At 44.4% G+C, this 13716-nt stretch overlaps 1 protein-coding gene across 5 annotated transcripts in view; it reads right to left on the bottom strand.

The window, feature by feature from the left end:
• Window positions 1-11986, bottom strand: part of LOC132157516 (girdin-like) — a 69634-nt gene extending 57648 nt beyond the window's left edge. For 4 of the 5 annotated variants that reach the window (XR_009437558.1, XM_059566888.1, XM_059566885.1 and 1 more), the window contains exons 1-2: window positions 11567-11986; window positions 11375-11472 (exon numbers count right to left, since the gene is read on the bottom strand). Coding sequence is in view for 4 of the 5 variants with exons in the window: in XM_059566888.1 (XP_059422871.1) it covers window positions 11375-11472; window positions 11567-11629 (161 nt within the window). In the remaining variant the exon portion in view is untranslated. The remainder of the gene's footprint in view (window positions 1-11374; window positions 11473-11566) is intronic. The other variant, XM_059566886.1, reaches the window with a different exon arrangement.
• Between the last annotated feature and the right edge of the window lie 1730 nt (window positions 11987-13716).

Raw genomic sequence — 13716 nt, 5'->3', positions numbered from 1 at the left:
AAATCACAATTACAATTTCAAGGGAATAATCGACAATGATGACTTTTGTCATAATCGTGTGGCCCTACATTCATTCTGCCAGCCAGAAGCTCACACTTTCCCGTCTACTGACATTTTTGCTTTTTATTTTTAGCAACGTAAATATATTTTTTTTATTGAAGGTGCAATAGGAGATCTTAAACATACCAGCATTAGCCGGATAGCACTGAAAGCTAACGTCACCGCTCAAAGCCACGCCCCCTGAACACATTTATGCTCACAGAGCAGAATACCAGAGACACCATTACTACAATAGACTTCATCAGTGGAGTAAACCCCTGCTCAGGGAGGAGGGAGCAGTGCACACGGTGTATCGACTGGAACACAGTTCATTCACGTAGCTCCAGTTGGTCATCTGAATCGGTCTGCTGGGTCATTCACCAGCGAGAAGACTTTAAAAGTACTACAATACCAGGAAGGAAGACCGGGTTGTTGATGTTAGTCTGCTATACTAGCTCTGTCTGCACAGCGTGTGTGTACACACTAATGATGTATTGTGTGTGTGTGAACAGTGTGTGCAGATACATACTCTGACAGACAGGGAGGAAACACATTTAAAACACTGAGCTTTGATTAGACGTACATTTCTTGGTCCTACGCCTTCCACAGAATATATAAATACATTTAGAGCACTTAATGATCGCTATCGGGAGGTGAAGAGACTTTCAACCAGTATAACCAAAAAAAAACAATCTTGAAGACAATCACCTATTGCACCTTTAATTAAATGTTACGTTTTTATTTAAGAGAATATTTTATCTTTACTAAAAGAAAAAATGAAATGGGAATTTAACTGCTCAGATTCATACTCTAAACACGGTCACTTAAATGACTTATTAAATGTGTAAAGTTCACATCAGACTCTGATAACTCAGGCATGCGATCAGCTGAAGACAAAAAAGCAGGAAAATCTGACCCCCCCCCCCCCACTCATTATTAAGAATAAATATTTGAGCACATTACAGGTTTAGCATATATTGTAATAATACATACTATTGTCCTGTAAAAATAAAAAGCAGCATTTCATGACCATAATAATATAATATGATATAATATAATCTGGTTAGTTTTCACTTAAGAAAACCAACGGCATTGTCACTGATGCTTTCTGAGATCTGTCAATCTAGCTTACAACAAACTGTCACACTACAATAAATACAAACAGTAATTTATTCCAAATCCACAGGAGAACAGGTCATCCAAGAGAGGTAACTTCCAACACAAGCTTCTCAGGACATCTACAACACCAGAAGAAGGTAAAACCAAGCACACTCCAACTAAAGTAAGGTTGTTAGTGAGGGGCAGACAGATGAGGATGATAAACAAGACACATGTGAACTAATCAAATCAAACGCAGTGACAAACTAGGTCACACAGAGCACATGGGGATGAAAACACAACAGACCGGCCTGGGGTGACACAAACTGACTTCATCCAGTGATGTCTTTCTCCAGGCATGTGCTGGTCTTCAGACTGAACCAGACGCCACCTGATTATAATATTACACCAACGTTAAATAGTAATGACTTTATGAATTTCTTCACTGATAAAATAGATAACATTAGAAATACAATAGCGAATGTAGATTCTACAGCGTCTAACACTTCAGTTTCATCCATCGCACCCAAAGATAAACTGCAGTGCTTTACATATATAGGACAGGAAGAGCTAAATAAACTTATCACTGTATCTAAACCAACAACATGTTTATTAGATCCTGTACCCACTAAATTACTAAAAGAGCTGTTACCTGTAGCCGAAGAACCGCTTCTCAATATCATTAACTCGTCGTTATCTTTAGGTAACATCCCAAAACCATTCAAGCTGGCGGTTATCAAGCCTCTTATTAAGAAACCAAAACTAGATCCTAGTGTACTGGCAAATCATAGGCCTATTAAAATCTTCCATTTATGTCTAAAATTTTAGAAAAAGTTGTGTCTGCTCAATTGAGCACCTTCCTGCATAAAAATGATCTGTATGAAGAATTTCAGTCAGGTTTTAGGCCCCACCATAGCACAGAAACTGCACTTGTTAAAATTACAAATGACCTGCTTCTTGCGTCAGATCAAGGCTGCATCTCATTTCTAGTCTTACTTGATCTTAGTGCTGCGTTCGACACCATAGATCATGACATACTCATAGATCGATTACAAAACTATACAGGTATTCAAGGGAAGGCTCTAAGATGGTTTAGATCCTACCTGTCCGATCGCTACCATTTTGTTTACTTAAATGGGGTGTCATCTCATTTATCATCAGTAAAATATGGAGTGCCACAAGGATCCGTCCTAGGTCCCCTTCTATTTTCAATATACATGTTGCCCCTTGGTAATATTATTAGAAAATACGGAATTAGCTTCCACTGTTATGCTGATGATACTCAGCTATATATTTCAACGAGACCAGATGAAACTTCCCAATTATCTAAGCTAACAGAGTGTGTTAAAAATGTAAAAGATTGGATGACAAATAATTTTCTCCAATTAAATTCGGATAAGACAGAGATATTAATTATTGGACCAAAAAACACCACACAGAATCTTGTAGTTTACAATCTGCAACTAGACGGATGTACTGTTACTTCCTCTACAGTCAGAAATCTGGGTGTTATATTAGACAGCAATTTGTCTTTTGAAAATCATATTTCCCATGTTACAAAAACTGCATTCTTCCATCTTAGAAACATTGCCAAGCTACGAAACATGTTATCTGTTTCTGATGCAGAAAAGCTAGTTCATGCTTTCATGACCTCTAGACTGGACTATTGTAACACACTTCTAGGTGGTTGTCCTGCTTCGTCAATAAACAAGCTACAGGTCGTCCAAAATGCAGCAGCTAGAGTCCTTACCAGGTCAAGAAAATATGATCATATTACCCCAATTTTACAGTCTCTGCACTGGCTACCTATTAAGTTCCGTATCAGTTACAAATTATCATTACTTACCTATAAGGCCCTAAATGGTGTGACGAGTCAGCTGCCTCCTCCCTGATTGTCACCGGCACCCCGTCCTAAATCGCCGCCCTTCACCAGGCTCACGACTGGAGTGTGTGTGTGTGAGAGGAGGGGCGCTGGACGAGTCAGGGCTGGCGACGTGTCATGGGGCACACCTGAAGGAAACGGAGCCTCATCACCGCTGCTGTTTAAAAGCCCAACGCGCCTCTCCTTGGGAGGCCGGTCTCTTCCTCATGCATGCACACTGGTGTCCTCGTGGGTCCAAAAAGGGTGCGTTGAGGGACTCCCGCGCCACCAGAGACGTGAGCTGCCGGACCCGCGATCCGGATGGGAACCGCACCCGTTTACACGGCCGTCGGGCCAGGATGCCAGGCCGTCCATCCCCTGCCAGCGCCGCGGCCAACGAGAGTGATGCGGCCGCTAGAGGAAGCCGCCGCCCCTCACGCCCCGGACCGAAAAGCGGACTCCGCCCCTTTCCTGGACCCTTCCTCCATGAACACTGCCCGAACCACACAAACCCCGCAGCACAACGAGGACACCAGATTCCCTGTTTATTTTGGACACTCTTCCCCTTTGGCCACTTTTATCCTGTTTTATTTGATTTCTGTTAATAAAAGCCTCTCCGAGGCCTGACGCCACGCCCAGTGTGTCTGTCGTGTTCTCCTCCCGTCACAATGGTTTAGCTCCTGCGTACCTAACTAGCCTTCTACCACGCTACAACCCATCACGCACCCTAAGGTCGCAAAACGCTGGACTTTTGGTAGTTCCTAGGATAGCAAAGTCCACTAAAGGAGGTAGAGCTTTCTCACATTTGGCTCCCAAACTCTGGAATAGCCTTCCTGATAATGTTCGGGGTTCAGACACACTCTCTCTGTTTAAATCTAGATTAAAAACGCATCTCTTTCGCCAAGCATTCGAATAATGCATCTCATAAATTGTCACTGCAGTTGCATCTGATCAAATGTGCATTTTTAATCTTTAGCTTGTGTTAAACTAATTTAACTCTGTTGGAACAGCAGCTATGCTAATGATGTCTCTATGTGTTTCTCTGTTTCTGCTGGATCTTCATCCCGTGGTAACTAGGATTTACACAAGCTCCAGTCTGGATCCAGAACACCTGAGAAGAGATGATGCTGACCCTCAGAGGACCCCAGATGATGCTAACCCTGAATCAACAACAGAACTAACAAATATTGCTACATGTGTGACTGCATCATATAATAACTGCTGTTAATAATGTTCATCGTCTGGTTGACTACGTCCTGTATTAATTTTTCTGAAAAATCCTGTCATACGCGCACAAACTGACAGTCACCACTTATAAGCTACTACTAAATACTGTATAAACGTAATTTTCGGTAAAGTTGCTTTGCAATGATTTGTATTGTAAAAAGCGCTATACAAATAAACTTGAATTGAACTGATGTGATGTGGTCAGGCCGTAATGACCGAGATCAACACAGTCTTCAGCAGAAGAGAAGGCCTTTCATACGAGAGCTGAGAATCAGGAACACAGCAGACACTGAGAGGACAGACGTCATGTGATCGACCAGGAGTGTGTGTGTGTGTGTGTGTGTGTGTGTGTGTGTGTGTGTGTACTGGTCTGACCTATATTAAATGTGCTCAGAGAGTAGTGCGTGTCCACTACATTATAGGGCTGCAGATATATGACATGTGATATTTAATGCTCATCTCGTCAGTAAAGCGGTTCTGTAATCAGCTGTAAATTTCACTGATGAGCTTCATCTGATTCATCACTGAACAACGGCTCTGTCTCACTAAACCAACACACTAAACAACATTTATGAAAGAGGGCCGTAGGTTTTCTGTGAGGCTTTCTGTGTTTGGAGTCAGGAGAGAGAGAGTATCATAAAAACCATGACGCCTGTGGAAAGTACTCCTAATGATAGGAACTACAGCGTGTGTGTGTGTGTGTGTGTGTGTGTGTGTGTGTGTGTGTGTGTGTGTGTGTGTGTGAGAGAGAGAGTGAGTGAGAGAGAGAGAGATGTTGTGGTTGTTCAATAATAAGCAACATTCACACTGACTGAAACAGCATATGGACAGCTGCGATCACACACACACACACACACACACTAATGTCATTAACAGCACTGCTCCATCAGTCAATACCCACACACACTGACACACAGCCCCGAGCACTAGTGACTAACCTACTTCTGACAGACTGCACACACGCACACACACGCGCGCACACACACACGCACGCACACACACACACGCGCGCACACAGGGGTTATTGACATGCTGAAGTACACACTGTGTGATGTGGACTAGCAGAAGCTGAATGCAGTAAAAATGACCCCAAATCCAATATACGAGGACAACAATCCCCTGTATGTGTCTCATATTTATATCGTATGATGGTTAAAAAAGATCAGCACAATTACAAAAAAAAATGCGGTTTTGATTTTCAAAATGTAACAGTTTTACATCAGTTTAATAAACAAGAATGTGTGTTACTATTCATGCATTTATAGCTCTGTTTTAGACGCAGTGTTGTCAAGATTGTCTGTTTTTGCTCTGAGAAGTGCAAGTGTTTGGTGGTCGAAGCTCTGTTCTGGGAGTGTGTGTGTGTGTGTGTGTGTGTGATGATCATGAAACTCTCTGCTCTACTACAGTAACTCGAGGTGCACGATCAGATCATCACATTACAGATCCTGTCTCTGAGGGGTCATCAACCCTTCATCAGCAGTCCTGATCATCACAACACAAGCAGTGTCACTGTGCTCATCATCAGTAAACAGTTTGATATTTCTCTGTGCCTCTGATCATGTGATCAGCAGCCCTCTCTGTGATTGGCTGTTCAACACTGCTCAGTGTCACTGTGAGCAGTGCTCGTAGAATTCTGATGAGTTCATCATGTGTTTGTGCTGTTCTTCACATCCACTGAATGAGCCGAGTGAAGCTGCACCTGCACAGAGCCCGAGCCGGCAACAATCACACGCCTGTGAGTGTGTGTGTGAGAGTGTGTGTGTGTGTGAGAGAGAGTGTGTGTGTGTGTGTGTGAGAGAGAGTGTGTGAGTGTGAGTGTGAGAGAGAGAGTGTGTGTGTGTGTGTGAGAGAGAGAGTGTGTGTGTGTGTGTGAGAGAGAGAGTGTGTGAGAGTGTGTGTGTGTGTGAGAGAGAGAGTGTGTGTGTGAGAGAGAGAGAGTGTGTGTGAGAGAGAGTGTGTGTGTGTGTGTGAGAGAGAGAGTGTGTGTGAGAGAGAGTGTGTGTGTGTGTGTGAGAGAGAGTGTGTGTGAGAGAGAGTGTGTGTGTGTGTGAGAGAGAGAGTGTGTGCGAGTGTGTGAGAGAGAGTGTGTGTGTGTGTGAGAGTGTGTGTGTGTGTGAGAGAGAGAGTGTGTGCGAGTGTGTGTGTGAGAGAGAGTGTGTGTGTGAGAGAGAGTGTGTGCGAGTGTGTGTGTGAGAGAGAGTGTGTGAGTGTGAGAGTGTGTGAGTGTGAGAGAGAGTGTGTGCGAGTGTGTGTGTGAGCCGAGTGAAGCTGCACCTGCACAGAGCCCGAGCCGGCAACAATCACACGCCTGTGAGTGTGTGTGTGAGAGTGTGTGTGTGTGTGTGTGTGTGTGAGAGAGAGAGAGTGTGTGTGTGTGTGTGTGTGTGTGTGAGAGAGAGTGTGTGAGTGTGAGTGTGTGTGTGAGAGTGTGTGTGTGTGTGAGAGAGAGAGTGTGTGCGAGTGTGTGTGTGAGAGAGAGTGTGTGCGAGTGTGTGTGTGAGAGAGAGTGTGTGTGTGTGTGTGAGAGAGAGTGTGTGTGTGTGTGTGAGAGAGAGTGTGTGTGTGTGTGTGTGTCTCTGTGTCAGTGTGAGAGAGAGTGTGTGAGTGTGAGAGAGAGTGTGTGTGTGTGAGAGAGAGTGTGTGTGTGTGTGTGTGTCTCTGTGTCAGTGTGAGTGAGTGTGTGTCAGGTGCAGCAGCTGAACACCCCCCCCCACAGATGCAGGTCATGTGATGCGTGAGGTTCACACAGGTCTAGGGTTGTGCGCTGGATGACAGTATTATGTATCAATGATAGTCAGAGATTATCACCTGTTGCTGATGCCTTTGACAATAGCAGGAATATTATTATTATTATAAGGTTTGTAACAATATCCAATTAACATTGTGGCTTATTTGTTCCATTATATTTCTTTTTCCATGTTTTTACAGTGTTGCATGTTACACTGTGTCCTAACTACACATGACTCGACAAGATTCCAGCGACAAACAGTTTGTGTCCACACCAGATCAATCAAATATCACAGCCAATCAGAAGTGTGTGTGGGCGGAGCCTCTCTGGAAGCACACTGCACTCGTTCACGAGTCAAGAACCGTTTCTGTCAGACGCGTCTGATTCGAGAACCGAGGAGCTGATGATACTGCGCATGTGTGATTCAGTGTGCAGCAGACCGACACACAGAGCGTCTGAACTGAACTGATTCTTTTGGTGATTGATTCTGAACTGATTCTGTGCTAATGTTATGAGCGCGGGTAAACCGAAGGCTTGAATCAAGGGCAATCATCGTCAATGACGCCATTACGTCGAGCGCAAAAGAACCGGTGAACCGTTTTCTTCAACCGGTTTATTGAATCGAACTGTCCGAAAGAACTACTGGTGATCCGAAAACCGACGCAACCGGTTCTTGACTCGTGAACGAGTCAGTTTTCTGTTCGTTATCCGTCTCGGCTCTGTGTTCATCTTCAGTTCTCTCTTCACAGCAGTTCAGTCAGTCACTGTTTGAGTAAATGAATTACTCCGGGATATTGGTTTGTTTGAACTCAGAGGGAGTGTCAGCCACATTAAACAAGTTAACAGCTTAAGTCATTTGTGGATTAATGCGTAATGGAGACACGAACCATTTAAAGGCCGTGTTGCAGGGTTAATTTTTTCAATGAATTTGTGCAATTTGCTTGTTGGTAATAAACATTTAAACTGTTATCCATTGTATTTTATGTTGTTGGGTATCACAAAACGGAATATAATACGAAAAAGTAGGTACTATCTTACAGCGGTCTCCTTTCCCCCACAATGCATTGCATTACGTCACCTTGGGGAGAGAATTTACCAAAGCCGCCTTGAGAGCATTGAGAGTGACTAGAGAGAGACGAGTAGTAGACGAGAGTATTCAGATAGCGCAGATTATAGATAAATACATAGATATATATATAGATAGATAGACTACATATATAGGTAGATAAACAGACAGATAGATAGAGAGATATCGACCAACAGCGACCCAAACGCACTCACTTCCCTACAGCACAAGCTTTTCAGCACAGTTTCCATGGGACAGCACCGCCCACACAAGCACCTGCCAAACACAGCGACACACACACGGCTACGTTTGCAACAACATTTCCACCGGAGGAAGAGATAAACGCTTAGAAACGTCCATATAGCTAGCATGATGCCTTCTATTTCTAGATGACAAAGACAACGTTTACCAGTTCTACGACACTATGACAAAGGTTACCGGTACTTATCTGAACTAACATCATGATCTCTGCCACTAGATATAAAGAAAACCTTGATTTTTCTCTCGGTGCTACTCAATGACAGTAAATATATGTATATATATATATATATGTGTGTGTGTGTCGTTATTGTGCACTGCTGCTCGTAGACTAGCTCCAGTGCTCATTGCTGCGATGCTAAACGATAGCAACTCACCAGGACGCTTCACCAACTCTCCACTCATTCTCCTCGGACCATGCATTTAATAAGCTTTGACGGACATCAGTTCTTGGCAATTCCTCATTTGCCCTCTCACGTCTGGCAGGTTCTTAATTACACGGCTGCGGGCCATCATACATGTTGGCTCTTGCCACCTCTTCCTCATCCCAGTTTTTATCGCAACGTAACATTGTCCTAAAACAGTTTTTTAAACGTTTACAACTTGCACAAACACTGCATCCGTAGGCAGTATTATCCGTAGGGGTATTATGCCATCGTTGTTTCGCGTGCTGTGTGACCTCGGAACTCGGAGTACATCGATCTAGAACGAGTTCACGGGTGGGAAGTCACGGGTTTGACTGCCGTTCCAGTGCACTTTCACAGGTTTAAGGTTGGAAAAACACGGGTTATGGGTTGCCTGGAACGCGGCATCATACTAGACTGAGGCTACCTTTCCTTCACTTCTCCCCAACGTGACGTCATCACCGAACTGTGTAAAAAAAAAACGTTAATACCAAAAACGTAAAAAACTGGTCTTTAAGACCATTTTTGAGACATTTTAAAAATGATATACATATCTTGAGTGATTTATGTACCCATTAATCGACAGTGGTGGTTAACCTGCAACATGGCCTTTAAAACGATTCAGTTTGATTTGGTGAACTGGTTCAAGAAGATCCGGTTACATCCAGTGATTCGTTCGTGAACCGGATATCAAAAACTGATTTGTTTTGAACTCTCTCACACAACAGACACGGAAGAGAAGACAATGCTGAATAAAGTCGTAGTTTTTGCTATTTTTGGACCAAAATGTATTTTCGATGCTTCAAAATATTCTAACTGAGCCTCTGATGTCACATGGACTACTTTGATGATGTTTTTCTGACCTTTCTGGACATGGACAGTAGACCGTACACACAGCTTCAATGGAGGGACTGAGAGCTCTCGGACTAAATCTAAAATATCTTAAACTGTGTTCTGAAGATAAACGGAGATCTCACGGGTTTGGAACGATATGAAGGTGAGTTATTAATTACATAAATTTCATTTTTCGGTGAACTAACCCTTTATATACAATTTCAGTCATATTAAAAGCATAAGGCAGCTTTTAGCCTTACGCTGTAGTCGGTTCACTTTCCAGAAAAGTAATTAAGTAAGTAAATTAGCATGATAATACCGTGTATTGGTGATCTCCTGGGCTCACGATATGAGGATATGAAAGTGCAGCAGATCTCCCAACACTAGCCTCGACTGTGAATATGAAGCAAGGGCTTGTGTTTTAAAGCGAGTGCCCTCGACGTATAACACCGCTTCACGTGTCCTGAGCGGTTAGCATGACCTGTGTCATAATGATCCGCTATGATGCTGGCAAAGCGCTGACCAATCAGAAGACAGAAACCATCCGGGCTGTGTTCCACTCCAGTCCAGACACACACTCACAATCTTCCCTAAACACTTCCCCTCGGGGGACTCCACGCTGACACCTGAAGTGTGTTCCACATCAAGGGGACGAGGGGAGTCTATATGGACCGACCCCTGACCCCCCGACTCTGACCGAGGGAGCTTCATTATACATTTCAGGCTGCTTCATAGACCACAATGCACTGCGATTATGGCATCACTGCAGATCGCGTTTAATTTATCCCCACCCCAAACAACTCTTTAATATATAAATGATTTAGTTCACATTTATAACAGCCCAGGCAGACCTATAAACAGAAGCCCCTTTCACACTGAACGCTGGTCCTGGGAAACTGCCCGAACATGGTTGCCTTCTGCGTGACACGTCCCAGATTGATTCTGGGACTGATCCCAGGTCGTGCACCTAGTGACATTGCCAGGTTCAGTCCCAGAACGAGCGCTGGGTGAACAAAAGCCAGATCTAATGTCGTAGTGATGATGTAAACCATAAACCAACTGTATAGTGATCAAGGGCTTAGAGCAGCGGTCCTCAATCCAGTCCTCGCCCCTGCTCTGCACATTCTGTGTGTTTCTCCTTGCTTCAGTTTGTATTTACAGAGGTATATGAGGTCACACTTGTCCATGTGTGAAGACGCTGCGCAGCGCTAATCTGTGAATCAATGTTCCGAAGTGAAGTAAACTTCACAGATAGTGAGGAACGAACTGATCTCTGCTTCAGCACAGTTTGCACGTATTTGTTTCATCGTGAATGTTGATCTGCTTCACACCTGGTAAAAGAGTCGCGTGATAACGTGCATCATCGACTTGGGATCAATCCCGGAATCAGTCCCAGAATCAATCCAGGGACGTGTTTGTGTTCACACAATGTTCCGGCTCCAGCGTGCTCTAGAGAGCCGTGTGAAATATCCAGAGCAGGGGTCATGAGGACTGGATTGGAGAAGCTCTGGTTCCACTGGTTCTGTCAGCAGTGGACACTCATACAACACAATCAGTGACCTACATCTGAGTAAAGCGGACTGAGAGAAGGCCATAAACACTGAACACAACCCCTTTATGACTCCAGAGCCAGCGGCCATCCTTCAATCTGATTGGCTGCTGGCCTCCGTCAGACATATTGAACTCTTGCATCCAAACCAATATGGCACTCATAATCACAAACACAGTCACGTGACCAGAGGCGGCCCAATCACAGCCCTGCTGACCGTGATATCAGTCAAATACAGCAGGCTTACTGTGATTCAGCGGGTTATATCCCGTATGTGTGACTATAAACACGAGAATCTGTCTGTACTCACATCTCCGTCATGATGTCGTTCAAATAAACCCCGTCCACCAGCGTCATGAACTCGGACAGAGGAGAGCCGTCGGAGCCGAGCGGAGAGACCGTCTTCACCTGCACACACACACACACACACACACACACACAGATGAAGCGCTGCAGAACATCGCGACGCGACGCGACGCGATGCGATCCGCGCGGCACCCACCCAGCACACCAGCGGAGACAGCAGAAAATCCTCCAACAAAGGCGAGATCGCCTCCTGCTCCATCGTGTCCGTGGATCGGGAATAAAGCGTGAGTGTGTGGAGATCTGAGTGTTTATGAAGCCGCTCTCATCCGTCCAGCCGCGGGAGACTCATGAGAAGGATCCTGCGCTTATTCTCCGCCGGAGACCGAGACCGAGACCGAGCCCTTCATCCCCAGCGAGAGCCGCTGTTCTCCGTTAGACTGCAGCGTGACGCGACGGAACAAAGCGCCGCCTGTACTTCAGCGAGCACACTACCGAGGGCACTGATTTACTGCTGCACTTCCGCCGCACAGCGGGTCAGACACCGCCTCCGAGCCCAGTGTGCACAAACACCGCCCAGCTATCACACATACACTAGATCCAGTATATAAACACCGCGTTCATTCAGAACACAGCGGGCTCAGCTTCTAGTACTAGTGTATCAGTGCGCCATTGAGAACACGCCCACTGTCTGGAAACATCACATCACACACTCCTGAGTGAGCAGCACACAGTGTTCGACACGCGCGCACACGCACACACACACACACAGCGCTGTGGAAGCAGTATGAACACGTGTGTTATATGACAAGAAGCATGTTATATTCACATCAGTGACGTCTCGCGCTCATAATCCAGTGTCTGCATACATATCAGTTTATTAGCTGTAGTTTAGTACCGGAATATAATTTTTGGTCCCAGTGTTGAGTTTTTAGGTATATGTCACAAATTATATATATATATATATATATACACACACACACACTCACCTAAAGGATTATTAGGAACACCATACTAATACTGTGTTTGACCCCCTTTCGCCTTCAGAACTGCCTTAATTCTATGTGGCATTGATCCAACAAGGTGCTGAAAGCATTCTTTAGAGATGTTGGCCCACATTAATAGGATAGCATCTTGCAATTGATGGAGATTTGTCGGCTGCACATCCATGATGTGATTCTCCCGTTCCAGCACATCCCAAAGATGCTCTATTGGGTTGAGATCTGGTGACTGTGGGGGCCATTTTAGTACAGTGAATTCATTGTCATGTTCAAGAAACCAATTTGAAATGATTCAAGCTTTGTGACATGGTGCATTATCCTGCTGGAAGTAGCCATCAGAGGATAAGTACATGGTGGTCATAAAGGGATGGACATCGTCAGAAACAATGCTCAGGTAGGCCATGGCATTTAAACGATGCCCAATTGGCACTAAGGGGCCTAAATGTGCCAAGAAAACTTCCTCCACACCATTACACCACCACCACCAGCCTGCACAGTGGTAACAAGGCATGATGGATCCATGTTCTCATTCTGTTTACGCCAAATTCTTACTCTACCATCTGAATGTCTCAACAGAAATCATCAGAGACTCATCAGACCAGGCAACATTTTTCCAGTCTTCAACTGTCCAATTTTGGTGAGCTCGTGCAAATTGTAGGCTCTTTTTCCCATTTGTAGTGGAGATTAGTGGTACACGGTGGGGTCTTCTGCTGTTGTAGCCCATCCGCCTCAAGGTTGTGCGTGTTGTGGCTTCACAAATGCTTTGCTGCATACCTCGGTTGTAACGAGTGGTTATTTCAGTCAAAGTTGCTCTTCTATCAGCTTGAACCAGTCGGCCCATTCTCCTCTGACCTCTAGCATCAACAAGGCATTTTCGCCCACAGGACTGCCGCATACTGGATGTTTTTTTTCCCCTTTTCACACCATTCTTTTTAAACCCTAGAAATGGTTGTGCGTGAAAATCCCAGTAACTGAGCAGATTGTGAAATACTCAGACCGGCCCGTCTGGCACCAACAACCATGCCACGCTCAAAATTACTTAAATCACCTTTCTTTCCCATTCTGACATTCAGTTTGGAGTTCAGGAGATTGTCTTGACCAGGACCACACCCCTAAATGCATTAAAGCAACTGCCATGTGATTGGTTGATCAGAAAATTGCATTAATGAAAAATTGAACAGCTGTTCCTAATAATCCTTTAGGTGAGTGTATATATATATATATATATATCTTTTGGTTTGACTGAATGGGAACAACATTTTTTTTTCTTCTCCTTTATGAAACAAACAAACAGTTGTAGAAGCAGTTTTATATTTATATGTCATAAACCTTATTTCTGTCATAAACA

The sequence above is a fragment of the Carassius carassius genome, chromosome 14 (genome assembly GCF_963082965.1).
Source record: "Carassius carassius chromosome 14, fCarCar2.1, whole genome shotgun sequence".
NCBI classification, from domain to species: Eukaryota; Metazoa; Chordata; class Actinopteri; order Cypriniformes; family Cyprinidae; genus Carassius; species Carassius carassius.
The sequence above is the reverse complement of the archived record's forward strand: the minus strand, read 5'-3'. Positions and strand labels throughout refer to the sequence as shown.